The following is a 22579-nucleotide window of genomic DNA, read 5'->3' as shown; positions in this document are numbered from 1 at the left end:
AATCTGTAGTAGAAGAACAGCCATTTGGACCTTCCTATGATAAAAATTACAGAATTTCATGTTTGAGCATTAAATAAGGCCAACTCGGGGTGACCCAGCGGATAAAGTGTCCCTGGGACCTACAGTGTGGAGGGAGAGAGCAGCCTTCTACAGTCTTCTGACTTCCACATGTGTGCTGTTGCACATGCACACTTGCACTGTTAAAAGAATTGATTATCTTGGTGTGCAAGTATTATACTATTATCTTTTTGGTTGGATACATTTGGTTGGAACATTGTTGCTAAACTAAATGTAGATTTGATGTTCAGCTTTATTGAAATCTAAACGTTGATTAGCTTTTTTATAGGTTAGCAAATATAAAATAATGTGGAAAGGATTGCCATAAAGAGTTTTGTGGTGTTTTAAGATGCATTTTTCTCTTTAGTTATGTGTTTGGTATTGTGTCTGTGCGTGTTTGAGCGTATGTGTGTTGAGGCATCTATGGAGGCTAGAAGAGGGCATTGGATTTCCTGGAGCTAGTGTTACAGGCAATTGTGAGTTGCCCAATGTGGGTACTGGGAACTGAACTCGGGTCTTCTGCAAAAGCAATGTGTGCCCTTAGCCATGGAGCTGTTGCTCCAGCTCCATATAGAAATCTTACACAGTTCACACTCCTCATGCTTCCCCTACCGTTCTCTGCTGGGCATCTGCCCCACATGCCTCTTCTCTTCAGTGTCTTAGTCAGTCTGTCTGGAAGAGGATTCCCTTGGCTTCTTTCATGTTTTTTCTCACTGTGACACCCTGGCTGTCCTGGAACTTAAGAAGACCAGGCTAGCCTCAAACTCACAGGTAACTGCCCACTTCTGTCTTCTGAGTATTGGAACTAAAATGTTCAAGAGTATACCATGTTTGGCTCCCTCGGTTTCGTATGTGAAGGAACTATGAACTGTGATTAGTTCTCTTTAAATAAATCATTTGCTTCTTCCTAAGCCCATGTTTTGCCAGCTTCAAGGGCTTTGCTGGGCTTCATGACATCATTTTTTCAAAGTGTGTGTGTGTTGTCTTCAGCAGTGCTTGGGTATGATGGGAAGATGGGACTGGAGAGATGGCTCCTGGTTAGGAGCATCTGTTTTTTTTTTTTTTTTTTTTTTCTAGACAGGGTTTCTCTGTGGCTTTGGAGCCTGTCCTGGAACTAGCTCTGTAGACCAGGCTGGTCTCGAACTCACAGAGATCCGACTGCCTCTGCCTCCTGTTGTTTTTGCACAGGACCCTGGGTTTGGTTCCCAGCACACACATGGTGGTTCACAACTGACCGAAACTGCAGATCTAGGGCATCTTGTGCCCTTTTCTGATCTCAGATGGCGTACATGTAGTATGTATATACACATACAGGCAATGACATATAACATAAAAGAAAACTGAAAAAATTAGTTATCTTTAGGAGTGAGGAATAGAAATGAAGAAGATTGGCTGTTGAACTGGATTATGAAATAGAGTAAGTTAAGAGAGCAGGCCCTGAAAGCAAAGCAACTGTGGACCTAGAGATACTGGGTATCTTGTTAGGGTGACTGTGGCTGTAATGAATCACATGACCAAAGCAACTTGGAGAGGAAAGGTTTTGTTTAGCTTACAATTCCACAGCACTGTTCATCATTGAAGAAAGTCAGGGCAGGAACCTGGAGCCAGGAGCTGATGCTGAGGTCATGGAGGGGTACTGCTTACTGGCTTGCTTCTCCTGACTTGCTCAGCCTGCTTTCTTATAGAACCCAGAACCACCAGCCCAGGGATGGCACCACCCACAATGGGCTGGTCCCTCCTCCGTTGATTACTAATTAAGAAAATGTCCAGAAATGTCGCGGCACATACCTTTAATCCTGGCACTTGGGAGGCAGAGGCAGGTGAATCTCTGAGTTTGAGGCTGGCCTACAGGCTTGCCTACAGCCTAATCTTGTGGAGGCATTTTCTTAATTGTGGTTCCCTCCTCTCAGATGACTTTAGCTTGTGTAGGATGACGTAACACTGTTGAGCACACTGTTGATGTCAGAGAACAAAAGTAGAGGTGAAGTGTGGCGGAGGGGGAACAGTGGCTAGAGGATGAGGCGCCCGAATTTGTTTCCTGGGTTGGTAAAGGTTTAGAGGGTGTGGGTGGGCAAGTGGGTTCCTGGAATGGGTGGAGATCATTGAGGATAGGAGATTCTGCGGCTAAGAAGATAGGCAGTTAGATTCGTAACTCTTTGTAACTTGCCCGTAGCAGTATTGAATGTGCCAGAGAAAAAAATTTGATTCATATGTTAATAGAGTGAGCGACAGAGAATGAGTGAAAAGTAAAATGAAGTGATTAATTTGATGGTCTATAAAAAGGGGCCAGACAGCTGAGAGGACCTGAAAGGATGGCCTCTCTTGGCACCTCTGCAGCCATGGGATAGACTCAACAAAGCTAAATAGATATTTTCCAGATTTCTTTATAGTTCACATTATCCGTGAGACTCTTTGTCTGCAAGCAGTGGCACTTGCTGAAAACATGTAAAACATGTAAATGAGCTAATTTCATATATTTTTAAAAATCTACTGTAATAAAAAACTGTCTTAATTCTGTAAGATATTTTATCAGAAGACATTTTTATTATATGTGGGTAGCTTCTACAGGAGCCTCACAGTCTAGTTCATAGTGAGCCTCACAGTGAGCTTTACAAGGCATCAATGTTACCAATACAGAGACTTAATTTAGATGAGAAATGTAAAATACATTTTATCTTGTTTTATCTTACCTTTATTTTGGAACTCATACTTGTTGATTGAATTAATTGCAGTGTTATTAAAGATTCTTAAAATTCAGATGAAGCACAAACACTTTAGATAAAGAATTTTAAAAGAGAAAAACATTTTTTCTCCCAAAGGAGACAAGATACCAGCTTCTTCAGTTGCGCCCCACACAGCGTGCTTCCTGGATTGGATATGCCATTGCATACCATTTGCTGAAAGATTATGATATGGCACTGAAGCTACTAGAAGAATTTAGACAAACCCAGCAAGTAAGAGCTTCACATTAATGTTTTCTTCTCCTGTTGCAGACTAACATAGTTGACTTTTAGCTTTGAATTTCATAAACTATGAAAAAACGTGAAAAAATATTTTAATAATTAGAAAAAGTTAAAGCGTGGAATTCGTAATGTAAAATAAACAAATATTTAAATATTCTGGATAATAATTTCAACAATATTCACGTGGATAAAGGAGTGTATCATGACTAGTGGTGCAGCTCAGCTCGAGGGTTTGCCCTCCGCCTCGCTGTGAGGCAAGGTCCTTTCTGTTTCTGCTGTGCTGTGTGTTTCCCACTAGGTGGCTTGCACACTTATGAGCAGCAACTCCTTATAATTGCAGCTACCTGCAGTTCCATCACTTCAGGCTTTACATGTGGGTTCTAGTGATCCAAACTGTTTGTCAGCTTATATAGCAAGTGCTTTTCTCACTAAGCTCTTTCCACAGCCCATTAGATTCTTCTTCAGCAGTTTTGGAGACTTATCCATGTTAATTCTTTAGGGCTAATTTGTCCATTTTAATTCCGGTCTCTTGTTCTGTTGTACGAATAAGCCCCAGTTTGTGTACTCTACTTTGTTGCTATTAAAAACAGTGCTATTATAAACAGCCTCATTTGCTGCTTCATTTGTGTTTGTCTTCAGTATAAATCTAAGAATGGAATTACAGAAGTGCAGCAGCTCTGGGATTTTAAGTATTGCTAGATCTGGTACTATCCCTTTGTGAAGTACTTTACTAACTTAAGCGTCCACTGGCAATTTACCTGAATTTTGTTTTTTTATATCTTTGCTGACATTGGAATTTTCATCTGGGAGTGAAAGGTTTTGCTAACCTCTCGTAATTTTTCTTCTTCTTTTCCTCCTCCTCCTCCTCCTCCTCCTCCTCCTCCTCCTCCTCCTCCTCCTCCTCCTCCTCCTCCTCCTCCTCCTCCTTCTTCTTCTTTAAATAATTATACATTTATTTCTTTGTGCCTGCGCACTTGTGGAGGGTAGAGGAAAAGTTAGAGGAGTTGGTTCTCTTATACCATGTGGTTCTTGGAGTTAAGCTCAGGTTGTTAAAGCACTCCCTGCCCACTTACCTATCTCCCTGGCCCAATTGTGTCTTCCTGGTTATTAATGAGGCTAGGGGATATTAGATGTCTTCTTTTTCTTTCCTATTGCTGTGATGAGGCACCCTGACAAAAGTGATTTAGGGGAGCTGGGCATGGTGGTGCACGCCTTTATTTCCAGCACTTGGGAGGCAGAGGCAAGCAAATCTCTGTGAGTTCGAGGCCAGGCTAGTCTACAAATTAAATTCTAGTATAGCCAGGAATGTTCCACAGAGAAACCCTGTTTTCAGAAACAAAAACGAAAATTAGGGAAGGAAGAGGTTAATTTTAGCTCACAATCCCAGATTACAGTCTTCTAGGCAAGTCAAGGCAGCAAGAACTTGAGCAGCTAGTCACATCAGTAGTCAAGAGCAGATAGAGAGTACGTGCATGCAAGGATGTCTTTAGCCTGCATTTTCACTCTGCATAGCTAGGACTCCAAGCCAGGGAAGGAGTATCCTCTCAGGTCAATTGAGATAATCCCCCACAGGCACACCCACAGGAGACTCTGCTAAAGTCTTCAGTGTGACTTGCTTTCCAGGGAGCTCTAGACTGTGTCAAGCTAACAAAGAAACTTCTCAGGGCATGATGACATATGTCTTTAATTCCGGCAAGGCAGTGGCAGGCAGATCTCTGAGTTTCAGACTAACCTGGTCTACATAGTAAGACCTTGTCTCACAACCAAACCAAACCACCACCACCAAAAGACCCCCCCCCCACACACACACAAGAGCATCAACTCTGTGCAAAATGATACTGGTCTGTAGTTATCTTTTGATGCCTATGCCTGCTTTTGGTATCTAGGTAATGTTGACCTCATGGCATAAGTTTCATAGGGTTTGCTCTTATTCTGTTTTGAAAGACTCCATGAAGAATTGGAATTAATTCTGTAAATATTTCTTAGAATGCTCTGTGCTGCCATCTAGTCCTGGTCTTTGTGGGAAGTTTATTGTCAATTTATTCTCTATTGCTATCCAGATTTTTTTTATATCTTCAATCAGTTTTTATAAAAGCTTTTGTTTTTACAGGAATTAATTCATTTTCTTATTTTTTTCCATTTAGTTTTTATGGTATTTTAATTTTTTCTAATCTCAGGACTGTGGTAATGTTCCTTTAATTTCTGATTTTAATAACTGGTCTGTTTGTTTTTCTCCTTGGTGATTTTTAGGTTAAGTTAGTGATTTTGTTGATCTGGTCAAAAACCAGCTTGTAGTTTGTTGTGTTTTTCTCTACGGATATGTCGTGCCATGCCTGCAACAGTCCACAAGAGGTCTTCCTGTCCTCTTGAACAGTTGAGAGGTCAGAAGAGGATGGTCACTTTGGCTCTCCTTAGACCTTGCCATGTAATTTAGGAGTAGCTGTTCAAGAGAGCTTTTCCCTTGAGTACAAGGGGAAAGCTTTGTAGCTGAAGCCACTCTTCCTGCTTTCACCTCCCAGGTGCTGGCCTTGCAGGTGTACTCCAGTACGCCCGCTTCACAGTATTTTCTTGAAGAAGCTTTGTATAAAATTTGGTTAAACTCCCTTTATTGGTTCTGTCCCCCCCCCCTTTTTTGGGGCAGATTCCTTAGGATGACACACATTATTTATTTATTTAGACAACCTTTTCTCATTTTACATGCCGATCGCAGTTCCTTATCCCTCCCCTCCTCCCTCTCCCCTCACCTTCCACTCCCCCCCATCCACCCCTCAGAGAAAGTGAGGCTTCCCATGGGGAGTCAACAAGTTTGTCACATCTCTTTGAGGCAGGACAAAGACCCTCCCCCCATATCTGGGCTGAGCAAGGTATCGCTCCAAAGAGAATGGACTCTAAAAAGCCAGTTCAAGCGCTAGGGATAAATCCTGGTCCCACCGCCAGTGGCCCCACAGACTTCCCCAGCCACACAACTGTCACCCACATTCAGAGAGCCTAGCTCTGTTCTCTGCAGGTTCCCTGTTATCAGTCTCAAGTTAGTGGGCTCCCACTAGCTCAGGTCACCTGTTTCTGTGGGTATCCCCATCATGGTCTTGACCGCTTGCTCATCCATTCTCTTCATCTGGACTCTGGGAACTCGGCCCAGTGCTTAGTTGTGGATCTCTGCATCTGCTTCTGTCAGTCGCTGGATGAAGTTTCTATGATGACAATTAAGATAGTCATCTGCTTACAGGGGAAGGCCAGCTCAGGTACCCTTTCCATTATTGCTTAGGTCTTAGCTGAGGTCATCCTTGTGGATTCCTGGGAATTTTCCTAATGCCAGGTTTCTTGCTAATAAAATGGCTCTCTCAATCAAGATGTCTCTTTCCTTAATCACCCTCTCTGTCCTCCTATCTTGGCTGTTCCTCGTGTTTTCCTCCCGCTTCCCTTCTCCCAGTCCCCTGCTCCAATTTTCTCAGGAATTCTTGTCTATTTTCCCTTCCCAGTGGGATCCTTGTATGCCTCTCTTAGGGTTCTCCTTGTTACCTAGTTTCTCCGGTCATGGATTATAGATTGGTTATCCTTTGCTTTACAAAGTATGATATCCCGCTTATGAGTGAATACTTGTCTTTCTGTGTCTGGGTCACCTCACTCAGGATGATTTTTTTCTAGTTCCATCCATTTGCCTGCAAATTTCTTTATTTTTTCCCCCAATCTGAGTACCAAACCCAGGACCTTGAGCTTGCTAGACAAGCACTCTGCCACTGAACGAAATCCCCAACCCTTGCCTGCAAATTTCAGGATGTCATTGCTTTTAACCACTGAGTAGAATTTCATTGTGTAAATGTACCACGTTTTCTTTATCCATTCTTCGGTTGAAGAGCATCTAGATTGTTTCCATGTTCTGGCTTTTATGAATAATGCTTCTGTGAACATAGTTGAGCAAATGTCCTTGTGATATGGGTCTATGTTCTTTGAGTATTTGTCCAAGAGTGGTATAGTGGGTCTTGAGGTAGATTTATTCCCAGTTTTCTGAGAAAACACCATACTGATTACCTAAGTGGCTACAAGTTTGCACTTCCGTCCACAATGGAGGAATGTTCCCCTTATTCCGCATCCTCTCCAGCATAAGCTGTCATTTGTGCTTTTGATCTTAGCCGTTCTGGATGTCACCCATTTTTATATTTTAATATAAGATCTGTTCACCTCTTCTTGGCCATATACACCTATTTTACTTTAAAGACAGAATTCATCAGGGGGCTGGAGAGATGGCTCAGTGGTTAAGAGTACAGGCTTCCAGAGGTCCTGAGTTCAATTCCCAGCACCCACATGGTGGCTCACAACCATTTGTAATGAGATCTGGTGCCCTCTTCTGGCCTGTGGGCATACATGGAGACAGAACACTATGCATAGTAAAGAAATAATCTTTTTTAAAATAAAAGACAGAATTCATCATATGTTAACTTATTTTTCACTGCTTCTGGATTAAGTCATACAAATGGGTCCTGAGTAAAAAATTTAAAGATCTGAAACTAATTTATAGAATTATACAAATAAGATGATTTTGTTGTTTTCTTTCAGGTTCCTCCCAACAAAATAGATTATGAATATAGTGAACTGATACTATATCAGAATCAAGTGATGAGAGAGGCAGATTTATTTCAAGAATCTTTGGAACATATAGAAACATATGAGAAGCAGATATGTGATAAAATTTTGGTGGAAGAAATTAAGGGTAAGTTGACTTGATTTTTTTTTTCATGGCACTTTAAAATTTTTTCCTAACAATTAACACCATGCATTTGGTGACCATCCAAGCACTTGCTACTAAACTATTATTAATTTAATACTCATGTCATCCTTTTGATATAGGGTGAACTGGGGAGCTGTTGTTCTCTAATTAACATATAATCTTTCTGGTTCGGGTTGTCATTTTATGTGTATAAATGTTTTGCCTGAATGGATGTTATGTGCACTGTGTGAATGCCTGGTGCCTCCAGAAGCCAGAAGAAGGTATTTGACCCTCTGGAATTGGAGTTACTGGTGTTTGTGAGCCACTGTGTAGGCTTTAGTTATCTCCAGAGGCTATACAAATATGTATTATGAAAAGGCACTTTTTTACTAAGAAGTTAGTATCTATATCTATATTTAGGGAATGGGAGGGAGCAAAAAATGAATATGGGTCATTTCTGAAGACAAACTATAGATTAATCTATGTTTAGTTATATAAACTGTATATAACAAGTTCAAACGAAGGCTTGTAGAATTAGTATTTTGTAAAATACTTGCTTACCAGTAATGCTTAGCGAATTCTCTTGGGTCAGAAAACTAATGTTTAAGCAAAATGAATGTGACTTTAAACTTAATTTTAGGGGAAATGCTGTTGAAATTGGGAAGATTAAAAGAAGCTAGTGAAGTATTCAAAAACTTGATTGATCAGAATGCAGAAAATTGGTGTTATTATGAAGGCTTGGAAAAGGCATTGCAACTCCGTATGTAATGATTTTTATCTTCTTCCTTAACTAGCTTTTGAGTTTGATAAAATGGAAGTTATAGCAATTCTTGAGAATTAGCTTGAGAATATAGCATTAACAATTGTTTTTTCGTGTAGAAAAGTTACAGATTAGATGTGGGCATGAAAATTAACTAGAATATTTATACTTAATACTAAGAGATGATTTTAGATTCCTTCACCCATTTAGAATCTTTTTTACTTTATTCCTCTAGAGTTTGTGTCAGTTAGGGTCCTCTAGAGGAACAGAAGTGGTGGCATGAATGTGCTGTCTAAAGGGTTTATTAGAGTGGCTCACAGGCTGTCTTCCGACGGAAGTCCAAGATCCGATAGTTGTGCATAAAATATTAAGAACTTTACCTAAAATATATAATGAAAGCTACTGATTATATTTTTTAAAAGTTATCCTGGAGAGCTGGTTTAAAAGAATGATTTTAAGATGTGGTGCACACCTTTAATCTTGGCCCTCAGAAGAGAGGCAGGCTGATCTCTGCGTTCAAGTGCCAAACACACACAGACACATTCACACACAGGCTCGCACACGTATGTGCACACACACGCACACTCACACATATACAGACACATGTAGGATGATTTACTGATTATAGTATTTTTACCACCACAGTTTTAAATGTAATTTTTGACAAAATTGAAAGCAATTTTGATACTTACAATACAGTTTTTGTGTTAAAGTTTGTTATTGTTATACATAAAAATTATGATACTATAATCTCACATATTTTTACTGACACTAGGCTCTTTAGACGAGAGGCTTCAGATTTATGAAGAAATTAGTAAGCAACATCCCAGAGCAGTTTCACCGAGAAGATTGCCTTTGAATTTTGTCCCAGGTAATATTAGTATATCTTTTGTAACATAATAATTCTTTTGAAACTAATGGGTACCATTCATGTTTTAAATTTTTCTTTGTATTCTACAGTTTATATATTCGTGTGTGTAAGAGTGATTAGTTATATTGCAAGCTAGTTTGTCATAAGCCCACTGACATACCAATCAAATGGCTAATCCCATGTAAAGGGGCTTGGAAATGCCATTTTTTTCCTAATATGAAACTATATTGAGGCTGTGAAATGAGGTTATGATGTAAGAGGTGTTGTTTCAAGAATAGGGAGTAAGATACAGTCTGCCAACGGTGCTGAGAGTGCTTTCATTATGGCTTAAGTGTGTGCTTTGACTTTCCTTGGTTTCTGCTGGTGAGCATTTCTCTAGTTTTCCTATTATTTGGTAAATCATTTGATATCTTCCAATAAAATGACATGTCAAATAATATGAAAACAGATGTTTACTATACATGGAAGAGAGAATTGGACATAAGATGAAGTTGTCAGCTAGCATCAGGGGACAATTATTTTCTTTATACCTGGTTGTATCTAAATTCTGATTCATAAGTCTCTGTAAAATATCTATTCTCTCATCAAAGATATCGTGGGGAACATTGATTACTAATATAATATTTTAGGAATTGATTTATAAAGAATACAATTTTTGGAATATAAGAAAGAGTGGTCAGTTATGAATTTTAGTATATAAATAAGAATGTTGTGCTTTAATATATAGTTTAATATTGGTTTTAAGTATTGTAAGCTATGTGCAAAAATATTTTCTTAAATGACTTAAAAAAGGCAACTGTATTTAGAAGATAAAATTTCTTAGAATCGATAACAAATTGCAGATGAACTGTTGTGATTTGTGTGGCAAGTTTTCTATCTGTTTAGGGTATATACTCAAAGAGTTGTGAGCTCTTTGTGTCCTTCACAGTGTTTGAGAAAAGAGCACCATTCCTTTGAAATCCTCAGTAGCAGTCACTCCGTTGTTGTTTGCTATGACAGAAATACCTGCGATGAACACCTGCGTCTATTCTTATAGTGTCACGGGTTTAGTTTAGTCATGGATCCATTCTTTCTGGACTTGTGCTGAAGCAGAACGTTAGCTGTAGAAGTATATAGCTGTCCGATAGCAGGGATGAAATAGACAGTGTTTAGAGTGACTAATAGACCCCAGATACCGCTTACTACTTACACCGTGGTGCTCTTTCTTTAAACTAATTGGCGTAGTCTCAGTTTACATGAAGAAGGTGGGCTTAGTGGACAGGTTATTTGTTCATGAGCACACACAGAGTAGAAGCAAGTATATTCTTCTAAGCAACAGCCTCTTACTGTTTACCATAATATTATTAATTCCTCTGTATGCCTGAGGAAGTGCTGGGAAGATAGGATCTTTGAAACTACTTTTGGTTTTAAAGGAATTACTGATCTAGATGTAAATGCTATTTTGTGGCTTTCAAAAGATGAGTGTATAAGATTTCATAAGAAATCTGAAATCAAGCCGGGCGGTGGTGGCGCACGCCTTTAATCCCAGCACTCGGGAGGCAGAGGCAGGCGGATCTCTGTGAGTTCAAGACCAGCCTGGTCTACAAGAGCTAGTTCCAGGACAGACTCCAAAACCACAGAGAAACCCTGTCTCGAAAAACCACAAAAAAAAAAAAAAAAAAGAAATCTGAAATCATTTTCATGATGTTCAGTGATACTGCTTATGCGGGTTTTACTTAGTGCAGTCTGCTCAACCAGATAACCAGTCTGCTTTGTTGGTTTGGGATTGCTGGGTTTTATTTTACACACAGCAAAACCCAGGAAAACATTTAAATAATTTGCTGGCATAAAATACCTTGTGAAAAAGTTTTTAAAATTCATTTGTGTGTGTGTGTATGTGTTAGATGGGGTAACGGTGGGGTTGTCTGTATGCATATGCCACAGTGTGTATGTGGAGATGAGAGGCTGTCAGAGACTGGCAGGACCCCGACAAGAGGCCATCTTCCTGGAGTTGGTTCTCTCCTTCCATGTGTGTTCCAGGGATTGAACTTGGGTCATCAGGCTCATGCACCCATTGAGCAATCTTACTGATCCCCATGTTTTCTGGTTTTTTTTTTATGAATGGATAAATTCAAGCCTTACTTGTATGTCTTCATTTAAAAGTAGTTTTCAGTATTTTCTCCCTCTCTCCTCTCTTTTCCCTTTCATCTTCTTCCTCTTTTTCTGTACCCCCGATTTCCTTCTTCTTCCTTTTTTGATGGGTCTCACATATCCTGTTCTGGTCTCCAACTGGTTATGTAGCTAAGGATGACTTTGAATACCTCATTCTTCATGCACTACCTCCCTAGTCCTAGGATTAGAAGCATTTGCCACCACATCCTTTTTACTGCGGTGCTTGGGATAGAAGTCAGGGCCTTTGTGCATACCAGGGAAGCTTTTACTAATTGAGCTACATCTCTAACCCCTTTTAATGTTTCTGCTAAAAAGAAAAAGTGACACCAGCTGCTTCTGATTGATAGGTACACTTAGATCACAGCACTCAGGAGCCTGAGTTAGGAGGCTATCAAGGTTGGTTGGAGCCAACCCAGGACACATAGCAAAGGTATGTCTCAAACAAACAAAGAAACAAAAACAAAAATGAAGATACTAGAAATTTTTGTTACAGGTAGCAATAATAGGAAAATTATTTGGTTGATGTTGCAAGTAGGGTGTTTATTACTTCATAGTTAAGTGCCTTAGCTCAAGCTAATGTGTAACATTCTTTTAGCGTCTGTCTCATTCCCCAGAAGATGGTCTCTGCTGGTAAATATTTGTACATTTTTGTTATAATCACTGCTCTATCACTAGTACCTGAAATAATGTTGGGATATAGTAGCATCCCTGGTCCATGATTGTGGAATGAGCAAATGTTGAAATTGGTAATCCCACTTGCACTAAAGTTTAAGAAGATAATTTGTCTAATCTTAAAGGTAGTGCCAGTCATAGTAGATGTGGACATGCTATTATCAGTTGTCTGCAGGGGTTTGGACAAAGTCTATGTGAGGGAGAGGTTAGGAAGAATACCTGCTCTTAAAATTTTAACCAGGGTGGTTAGTAAATTATGCTGTCTAAAACTGCACAATCTTTTCGTTTACCTGTCAGAAGTATTCCTTAAAGATACTTTGAATAGAAATTAGGGGAAATGTCAACTGAAACATTGCTGCTATGCTTGTTATATGACAAGATAGTGCTGACTTTGGAGGTTTAAAACCTGATCTTAGAATAATTGTTCTGAAGGAGCTTTATTTGTTCAGTAATTTGACAATTGATCCCATCAGCCAAAGTTTACTTTTGTCTCTAGGTAAAAAATTTAGAGAACTCATGGATAAATTCCTGAGACCAAATTTCAGCAAAGGATGTCCACCCCTGTTCACTACTTTGAAATCTTTGTATTCTAATGCAGAAAAGGTAAGTTTGGCTTTTAATCAGTTTTGCTGTTATTACAGGAAGATTTCCATGGACTATGCTATGATTTAATTATTTTCTCTATTGTACCAATGTTTGTCTTTTTATTTAATATACCAATACTGTATACCAAAAATATATGATTATAGTATAATTATAGCAAAGGGCTTACCATGCTATGAAGATTATAGCAAGGAAAAGCATTTTAAAAACACTGAGATTTGCCAGGTGGTGGTGGCACACACCTTTAATCCCAGCGCTTGGGAGGCAGAGGCAGGCAGATCTGAGTTCTAGACCAACTCGATCTATTGAGAGAATTTCAGGACATCTAGGAGACCATGTTTCAAAAAACCAAAATATATAAATAAATAGGTAAATAAAAGAGATATACAGTTGGATGTGATGGAAGATACTTGTAGTTTGTAATCCCAGCAATTGAGAGGCTAAGGCAGGAGAATTGAAATGAGTTTGAAGTCAGCTTGAGTTTCACAGTGACTTTTTTTCTTACGGTTTGTTATCATATTTTAGAGTTAGCATGGATAGTTGAATTTGTATAACAGTAAAATGCTATTAGGTAGGACTGGAGAGGTGACTCAGGTTAAAAGCACTGGCTGCTCTTCCAGGGGTCCTGAGTTCAATTCCCAGCAACCACATGGTGGCTCACAATCATCTATAATTAGATCTGGTGCCCTCTTCTGGCCTGCAGGCATAGATGCAGGCATAGCACTGTATATATAATAAATAAGTAAATCTTTAAAGATCCCATTATGGTATGATGCCTTTACCTGGTTGGGGGTGGGGAGATGCCATTAGGTCAGTGGAGTCATGGAAACCAAAACAGTCCTGTACAATAAAAGAACTTCTGGAGGCATCACAATCCCTGAGTTCAAACTCTACTATAGAGCTACAGTACTGAAAACAGCCTGGTATTAGCATAAAAACAGGCAGGAGGACCAGTGGAACCGAATTGAAGACCTGGATATTAATCCACACACTTTCAAACACCTGATTTTTGACCAAGAAGCCAAAAATATCAAATAGAAAAAAAGAAAGCATATTTAACAAATGGTGCTGGCATAACTGGATATCAACATGTAGAAGAATGAAAATAGCTCCATATCTATCATCATGCACAAAACTCAAGTCCAAATGGATCAAAGACCTCAACATAAAGCCAGCCCAAACCTCATAGAAGACAAAGTGGGAAGTACACTTGAATGCATTGGCACAGGAGATCACTTCCTAAATATAACCCCAGCAGCACAGACACTGAGAGAAAATCAGAGTATTTTAAAGTTCCAATTTCCATAAAACAGTAAACTGTGTTTTAGACCTTATTTTAGTAGTATTTAGCTAAGGGCATTAGAAAGAATACCTCTAATTGTACTAAGCATAGATTCTAGTTTCTGTTCTTTACTGGGGTCATTAGCAATAGTAAGCAAGATACAGTCATTTAAAGTTATTTTTGTTTGTGTTTGTAGTGTTTGTACATGTTGCTGGGGTTTGTACACCTGTGCATGCAGGTGTGTAGGCATGCGTGTACGTGAAGGTTAATATCAGGTGTTTTCCTCAGTTACTCCATTTTACATTTTGAGATAAGGACTCTAGCTGAACCTGGAGCTAGTTGATTTGGCTAGGCTGCTAACCAGTGTATGGGTTCAGGAATCCTGTGTCCACCCCATCAGCTCATGGTTCCAGATACAAGCTATGCTGCTAGTGCTGGCTTTATGTGAGTGCCAGGGCGTGAACCCGGGTCTTCCTGCTTGTGTGACCAGCACATCATTTTTAATGTGTGCCTTTTAAACTTTGAATCAGTTCACGTAAAATTTTTTGTATGGAGTGACATTTTATAAAATTAAATATTTATAGTTTTTATAGTTTTACATAGCAAAACAGGGAAGCAAAAGACAATTAATTTTTCATGAATTATATAAATGAGGTAATTTGTCCTTCAATAATATCAGGATTCTGGGATTATGGATCTAGCTCACTGGTAAAAAGCTTTCAAGACCCTGGGTTCACTATGAAGGCCCAAGGTGGGTTCGATCCTCATCTCTGGTGTTGGAGGAGGGGAATAATACCAAAAATAAACCAAAAAACCTCAAAGGCTCTTTGAGATGAAAATTTATTTGAGCTGTTTTTGAGCTTTTCCTTCCTGAAATCATTAATAGACAACAGCAATGCTTTATTTTTTTCTTGTTCCTCTAAAATGTTCAGATTGGGAGGTGGGAGAAATAGTATTTTGATATCTTTAGTTTGAGAGATGGTTGACTGGTTGAGAGAACTTGCTGTTTTTTTCTAAGGACCTGAGTTTGACTCCCAGCATACATGTCAGAGAGCCCATAACCACATTTAATTCCAGGTTTAGGGCATTGGGCGCCCTCTTTTGGCCTCCACAAGCACCTGCACACAAATTGCTTACGCACAGATTAACACACATCAATAAAAATTAAAAAATGAATTGCTGTTCCAGTCAAATTAGTTCACAAATAAAAATATCTTTAGTGAAGCATTTTTAAATTAAAAAAATATGTTTCTTTAACAGGTTTCAATTATCCAGGAACTTGTTACTAATTATGAAGCTTCTCTTAAAATGAATGGCTTTTTTAGCCCTTATGGTAAGTTTAAACTAGACTGAATTAGAATTTTATTGCTTATTTCAATCTAATCACAGAAATACTAGTTTACATTTATTATGTGTATGCTACATAAATGCCTACTTATTGGTTTTTTAATTAGTGAATAAAATGAGAGTATTTTTAGAATTTTAGTTTAAAATTTCCATAATTTTTTTATTATGAGTTTGCCTTATTTAACAAGGAAAACAGATTTGAGAGGTTGAATGACTTGCTCAAGATCAGGTATTTAATTAGAACCTGTTTTCCTGAATCCCTAAATTTTATATTTTTATTCTTGAATTAAGTTTTAATTATGTCTATTTGGACCTTTGATTCTCTGTGGGGACATATGTAAACAAAGACAATTTAGAAAATCCTGTAGGATGTTTCAAGTGTGGAGACAATCTCTTTATATTCTTCATGTGTCTTTTTCGTGTCATTGCTCTTGGAGTTTGGAGGGTTTTTTTTTTTTTTTTTTTGCTTTTCTTGGGGGAAAAAAATTAATGTGGTTAATGTTTTGCCTGCATATGTGTGTCTATGCACTGCTTGCATGCCTGGTTCCCCATAGACCAGAAAAGGGCAGTAGATTCCTTGGAATTGGAGTAACAAGACAGTTGTGAGCTGCCATGTGATGTTAGGACCTGGGTCCTCTGGAAGAGCAGAAAGTGCTCTAAACTGCTGAGCCATCTATCCAGACTCCAGCCGATACTGTTAAGAGTTGTTTTTTTTTTTTTTTGTTTTTTTTGATTTTCGAGACAGGGTTTCCTGTCCTGGAACTAGCTCTTGTAGACCAGCTTTTTGGTTCCTGTCCTGGAACTAGCTCTTGTAGACCAGGCTGGCCTTGAACTCACAGAGATCCGCCTGCCTCTGCCTCGTGAGTGCTGGGATTAAAGGCGCGCGCCACCATCGCCCGGCTCCTGTTAGAGTATTTTAAAGCAAATTCCAAATGTTTTACCTGTGTATGCATCTTTGTTTAAGACACACAAAATTAGCTTCATATTTAATACCCATCTACATTTATGTTTCTCTCCCACTATCCAAAATTTTTGTTTAATTGGTTTGGTTTAATCTGATTCTAGTTAAGGGCCATGCTTTATATTTGATGGGATTTATGGTCTTTTAATATATCAAAGTGATGGCTTTAAGAAATGCCTTTTGTTGCTGGGAGGTGGCGCATGCCTTTAATCCCAGCACTTGGGAGGTAGAGGCAGGCGGATCTCTGTGAGTTTGAGGCCAGCCTGGTCTACAAGAGCTAGTTCCAGGACAGGCTCCAAAGCTACAAAGAAACCTTGTCTCAAAAAACAAACAAAAAAACCCAACAAAGAAATGCCTTTTGTTAAAAGCTCATTTGTTTTGTAGAGTTCCCTATACTTTAGATTTGGCTGGCTGCTTTCTTTTGGTATCATTGTGTGTTTTCCTCTGTCTTTCCTATTTCATGTAGCATCGGTAGTGAGATGAATAGATTTGAGATCTGTTTGAATACTTCACAGGTGGTACTTTGTGCTTGACACTCTCTGGTTATCTCTCTGGTGCTGATATTGATCAGGGTTTCTTATCAGGCCAATGTGCCTGTTAAAAAGCTCCTCCTGGACCTCTGACCTAAGGATTTTGGCAATCTTTGAGTAACAGTTCCTAGATCCCTCATTTCATTCTTGCTCCTCGTCTGTTAGCAGGGCAGAACAGGCTCTAGGTTGAACCCAGGGCCTCGTGCAAGTGTTAAGCCACGGATTTATAACTCTAGTTCTGAAATTATTTTAAAAAATCTTCTTTCATATACTTTGGCTTCCTGAATTAGATAGTGTTTATGAAAGATAAATGTCTGATTCTTTGGCCTTGTCTGCATTTTCCCTAGTTACTTTTCTCTTGCCATGACAAGACACCATGACCAAGGTAACTTATAAAACATAAGGGTTCATGGTTTCCGAGGGTTAGAATCCATGTCTATCATGACAGGGAGCATGTCAGCAGGTAGACAGGCACGTGCTGGAGCAGTAGCTGAAAGTTTACGTCTAGATCCATAAGCACTAGGCAGAGAGCACTAACTGGAAATGGCGTGGGCTTTGCAACCTTAAAGCCAGATTCCAGTGTCAAACTTCTCTAACCTTCGCATTCTTTTCCAATGGTTCTATACATTGGGGACCAAGCATCCAAGTATATGAGTCTGTTAGGGGCTCTTCTTATTCAGCCTGTCTCAGCTTTCTGGTTTATGCTCCAGTGTGTTCACACTATTGTCTTGTCATTTGTTTAGTTGCCTACATATCTTCTGTTGATAGAATACAGGTAATTCACTCTGCCTCACTGTAGACACGTCTGCCATTCTGCAGTCCATTTTGGTAGCTTCTTCAGTACAGGATCGGAAGCAGAATAGAGCTCAGAGAATGTATGTATGTGGCTGCTATTGTTAGCTCACTTGGGGCTGTGGTACTCTAATCTTAGATTTATGGTAGGTATATCAGGGGTATTGTCTCACTGGGGTATATTTTTCGAGTCATATCCTTCTTCACTTTGATGATGCTCTGACTGTGCTAAAGTTTATAATATGCTACTTGAGACAGTTGCACACTCCTGAGATAACTTGTGTGAACTTAGAACTCATCCCTCTGCTTCTTGTGTCATATTTGCTAGCATATATATTTTGCACAGATGGCAGTGCATAATGTGTAAGTTTTTCTTCTGCTGAAATCCTGCAGTGATAGGTAGGTAATCTCTGCTCCAAGTTACCCTCTTTGATTATTTTTCTGGCTCACTGCATTTTGTTTTTGTCGGGAGAACCCATACAATTAGACAGATTATTCTTCTCTGGCACTATTTATTTGGAGATTTTATTCCTCTACAAGGCTGTTTCCTTTTGAACTTGATGCCATGGAGTCATGCCTCTTTCTGATAGACTGATTGTTTTTGCTGAGCTTTTGCTCTTAGTAATAATAGTTGATTTCAATCTGAATTAGGAAGATAAAGCATGTAGGTTTGCTCTGCTTAGTATTCCTGTAACAATTTAATATTTGTTTGCTTGCAGAGAATGGGGAAAAGGAACCCCCAACAACTCTACTCTGGGTCCAGTATTTCCTGGCACAGCACTTTGATAAACTTGGACAGTATTTGCTGGCTTTGGAGTATATTAATACTGTGATTGCTAGTACTCCAACTCTGATAGAATTATTCTACATAAAAGCAAAAATTTGCAAGGTAAGATCTTAATCTTGATTTTTGTGTGGTTGGAATTGAGTCATTTTTTTTTAAGCTGAAGTAGCAGTAACTCCTAAGATTCTCTGATAATTTTTTTCTATATTCTAATAATCCTAAGGAATTCTTTATTGTGTAACCATGTTAGTCATTTGGTTCAGTTCTTAGTAAGTGGATTCATAATCACCTAGTTTTCTAGGTAAACTGATCACATCATGTCCAGTTTTTAACTTGTTTTCATTTATATTTCTTTCCCATTTCTATGGCACCCATGTTCTCTAAGCGCATTTCTCTAACACCTCTCCTCCTGTAGCATATAGGTAATCTCAAAGAAGCTGCAAAGTGGATGGATGAAGCACAGTCTTTGGACACAGCTGATCGATTCATCAATTCCAAATGTGCAAAATACATGCTTCGAGCAAATATGATAAAAGAAGCAGAGGAAATGTGCTCCAAGTTCACAAGGGTAGGGAAGAGCATATATAAGTATATAATTATCTGAATTAAAATTGAAGTTCTATGATGGTTTGTTAAATTTATCATTGAAATTCATAAGAATTCCTTTAAAAAAAAATCTTATTTTGTCCATGTTCCAAATATGGTTTCTTACTGTGGTGGTGGCATGCGTGTGGGTGTGAATGCAAGCACCCAAGATGTCCAGAGGAGGATATCAGAGCTCCTGGAGCTAGAGTCAGAGGTGGTTGTGAGCTGATCAGTGTGGACGCTGGCCACTGAACCCTGGTCCTCTGGCCAAATTCACTTTGTGTTGGGTATGCTGATGTACACCTTTAGTCCCAGCTTCGAGGAGGCAGAAGCAGGCCGATCTCTGTGAGTTCAGGGCTGAATTGATCTTCATAGCAAGGTTCAGGCTAGTCAGGGTTGCACAGTAAGACTCTGTTTTAAGATAAATAAACTTTATTTTTATTTTTTTTATTTTTTTTTTTTGGTTTTTCGAGACAGGGTTTCTCTGTGGCTTTGGAGCCTGTCCTGGAACTAGCTCTGTAGACCAGGCTGGTCTCTAACTCACAGAGATCCTCACAGAGATCCACCTGCCTCTGCCTCCCGAGTGCTGGGATTAAAGGCGTGCGCCACCATCGCCCGGCGATAAATAAACTTTAAAAATTTAGTTTGTATTACAAATTTGTCTCCTTTATGACTTATGACTTCTCTTTAGTTCCCTATTAAATCATCTTCAGAATTGCTCAGAGTTCTTTCTGTGTATTTTCTGTGACAGTTTAGAATTTAAGCTGTCTAAAAATTGTTTGTCTAAATACTTGTCCTATATCTTCTTCCTTTATCGTCCCTTCTGTAATAGTGTCCTAATAGACATGATACTTGGTTTTGATTAAAATTACAGGTTCATAGAACAGAACAGAAGGCCTGAAGATTGGTTCAAATATATTTGGAAACTTGAAAGAAGCACTTTTAAAATTAAAGATAAAATTGCTGAGGTGGGCATTTATGTTGAAAAATTAAATGGTGTCCCTGTCTTACATTGCACACATACCAGTTCAGAGGGACCAAAGAGTTAAATATAGAAAACAAATCAGATGTTTGAAGGAAATGCAGCAGGAGTCAATTTAGTTTACAGAAATGGTCTTCATGTTTGGAGAGGAAGCTTTTTTTTTTCCTAAAGAAGCAAGAAGGCATATTTAAAAAAATTTTTTTAAAAAGATTTATTTATTAATTAAGTATACAGAGGGCACCAGATCTTATTACAGGTGGCTATGAGCCACCATGTGGTTGCTGGGAATTGAACTCAGGACCTCTAGAAGAATAGCCAGTGTTCTTAACCTCTGAGCCATCTCTCCAGCCCTAAAAAAAATTTTAATTCTTTGTGGGTGGTTTTTCTTTTTGTTTTGTTTTGTTATTGTTGTTGTTTTCTTCAGGTTTCTCTATGAAGTCCTGGCTGTCCTGGAATTCATAGAGACCAGGCTGGCCTTGAATTCATAGAGATTTGCTTCCCAAGTGCTGGGATTAAAGGTGTGCCAGCTCTGCCTGACCTTTTTAGGTATTCTGTCTCTTGATATTTCTATGTTATTGATAGACTGTTCTCATAACTTTCTCTGTATCTCTTTTTATACTTTGAGCATCTTTTTGGTTATTTATTTAGCTTTTTGAGGCAGGCTCCAGTAGCCAAAGATGATCTAAAATTTACTATGTAGGGAAGATGATTTTGAACTTCTGATTCTCCTATCTGCCTTCTGAGTGCTAGAACTACAAGTTTGTGCCACCGAGCCCAGTTTTCTGTGGTGCTGTGTGTTGAACCCAGACTGGTTTTGAACTCAGAATTCTCCTGCTTCAGGCTCCCAGGTGCTGGGATTATAGGCATGCACCACCATGTTCGGTGTCACTTGGTTTAATAGTGTGTGACACAGGAGAGCTTGTGAAGTGGAAGACTCACAGTGAAGCAGCTGATGTTCTTAAGCTCAGATGTGTGAGATCCACCTGCCTCTGCCTCCCAAGTGACCGCGCAAAGAAAGTGACCGCGCGTGGCCTAACCCATAGGAAGGAGATTGAGAACCTGAAACCGTTACTAAGAAATATGATGTAACAGTGACCTTGAGTCATCAAGATGTTAAATAGCAGGAAGGAAGTGGAAAGAAGACAGGCAGTATTCATAGGACTACTGTTAAAATGAGTGGTAGTTAAAATAAGATCTTCGATGCTTAAAAATAGCTTTTGTAATTTGAAGTTTGTTCTGCACAAAGTGTTGAACACCCCAGTGGAGCTGAATAAGTAAAACTTTGTAGTTTAAAACCATTAAGGAGGCCGGAGTGATGGCGCATGTCTTTAATCCCAGCACTGGGGAGGCAGAGGCAGGTGGATCTCTGTGAGTTAGAAGCCAGCCTGGTCTACAAGAGCTAATTTCTAGGACGGGCTCCAAAGTTACACAGAGAAACCCTGTCTCAAAAAGCCAAATACAAATAAATAAAAATTACAAAGTAATGTGATTTGGGGGATCTGTTTTATTGCTTGCTGCCATACATTTATGCGAGTTTCCATTTCAGGAAGGAATCTCTGCCATGGAAAGTCTGAATGAAATGCAGTGTATGTGGTTTGAGACGGAATGCATTTCTGCCTACCAGCGCCTCGGGAGATACGGGGATGCCTTGCAAAAATGCCATGAAGTGGAAAGGGTGAGTTGTTAGGACATAGGTTCTAGTTTCTTCTGTAAGTGACAAGGAAAGCAGGTACATGTGTACACTGGATCATCTGCCTCTTCTGACTAACTGTGACAGCTTCATTTGAAAACAGTTCCTTAACTACTGTTGTGAGCAGTGCGCAGTGAACGACTACTTTGACACTTTGACATGTTTATGTTTTTTTTTTTTTTTTTGAAGAGAAAAGGAAAACTAGTTTAGTAAATGAGTTTGTACTGTGATTGACATACATTCACATTTTCTCTTCCCTCATCTGGCCATTATTTAATTTTCATCAGCAGCCTAGGAGGACACACAGCAGGTGACAACATCTTTCCCCCTTAAACATCAGGATCTGGTCCACAGTCAGCCTCTCTCCAGTTCGTCTTCCCAGGATGTTTGTCTCACATTGGTACCCTGTGCATCAGCTGGCCAGTTTGCAGACTATTGCTTACATTGAGAATTTTGTGTATGACATGCCTTAGTGAGGGCATTTTTCTTTTCCTTTGTGTGAATTTTTGTTTTCCTGTTCTTTGTCATCTCTGAAGCACTCTCCTTCTACATGGACCACAGGAGGAAAGGAGCCGCAAATGCACCCCTGAGGCAGTCCTCAGCAGCCCTCAGTTGTGGGGCACTCGGCACCACTCTTCCCCTGCTGACGCAGTATAAAACCACAGGCATCGTAGTCAGGTGAGCCTGATGTCTGCACCGTGGCAGTCACTTTGGCCTTCCTCCCATGCGAAACTTCGGAGGTTACCCGGAGGAAGGCTCTGTCTTAGGGGGTGGCTTTTGATGGGAGCTGGAACTAGGATTATACTAGAACTTTTATAGAAATCACCATTTCTTTTGTTTGCTT

At 39.4% G+C, this 22579-nt stretch overlaps 1 protein-coding gene across 2 annotated transcripts in view; it reads left to right on the top strand.

Annotated features, from left to right (window-relative positions):
* The window catches only part of Naa16 (N-alpha-acetyltransferase 16, NatA auxiliary subunit), a 54710-nt gene that overhangs the window by 11991 nt on the left and 20140 nt on the right, over positions 1 to 22579 (top strand). Inside the window, exons 5-14 of one of the 2 annotated variants that reach the window (XR_012907946.1) lie at positions 2877 to 3011; positions 7575 to 7728; positions 8366 to 8485; positions 9261 to 9356; positions 12676 to 12782; positions 15325 to 15397; positions 18414 to 18583; positions 18894 to 19046; positions 21592 to 21720; positions 22272 to 22413. Coding sequence is in view for 1 of the 2 variants with exons in the window: in XM_075949655.1 (XP_075805770.1) it covers positions 2877 to 3011; positions 7575 to 7728; positions 8366 to 8485; positions 9261 to 9356; positions 12676 to 12782; positions 15325 to 15397; positions 18414 to 18583; positions 18894 to 19046; positions 21592 to 21720 (1137 nt within the window). In the remaining variant the exon portion in view is untranslated. The remainder of the gene's footprint in view (positions 1 to 2876; positions 3012 to 7574; positions 7729 to 8365; positions 8486 to 9260; positions 9357 to 12675; positions 12783 to 15324; positions 15398 to 18413; positions 18584 to 18893; positions 19047 to 21591; positions 21721 to 22271; positions 22414 to 22579) is intronic. The other variant, XM_075949655.1, reaches the window with a different exon arrangement.

This window comes from Microtus pennsylvanicus, chromosome 15 (assembly GCF_037038515.1).
Source record: "Microtus pennsylvanicus isolate mMicPen1 chromosome 15, mMicPen1.hap1, whole genome shotgun sequence".
NCBI lineage: Eukaryota > Metazoa > Chordata > Mammalia > Rodentia > Cricetidae > Microtus > Microtus pennsylvanicus.
Note: the sequence above shows the minus strand (reverse complement) of the source record. Positions and strands in the feature narration are given on the sequence as shown.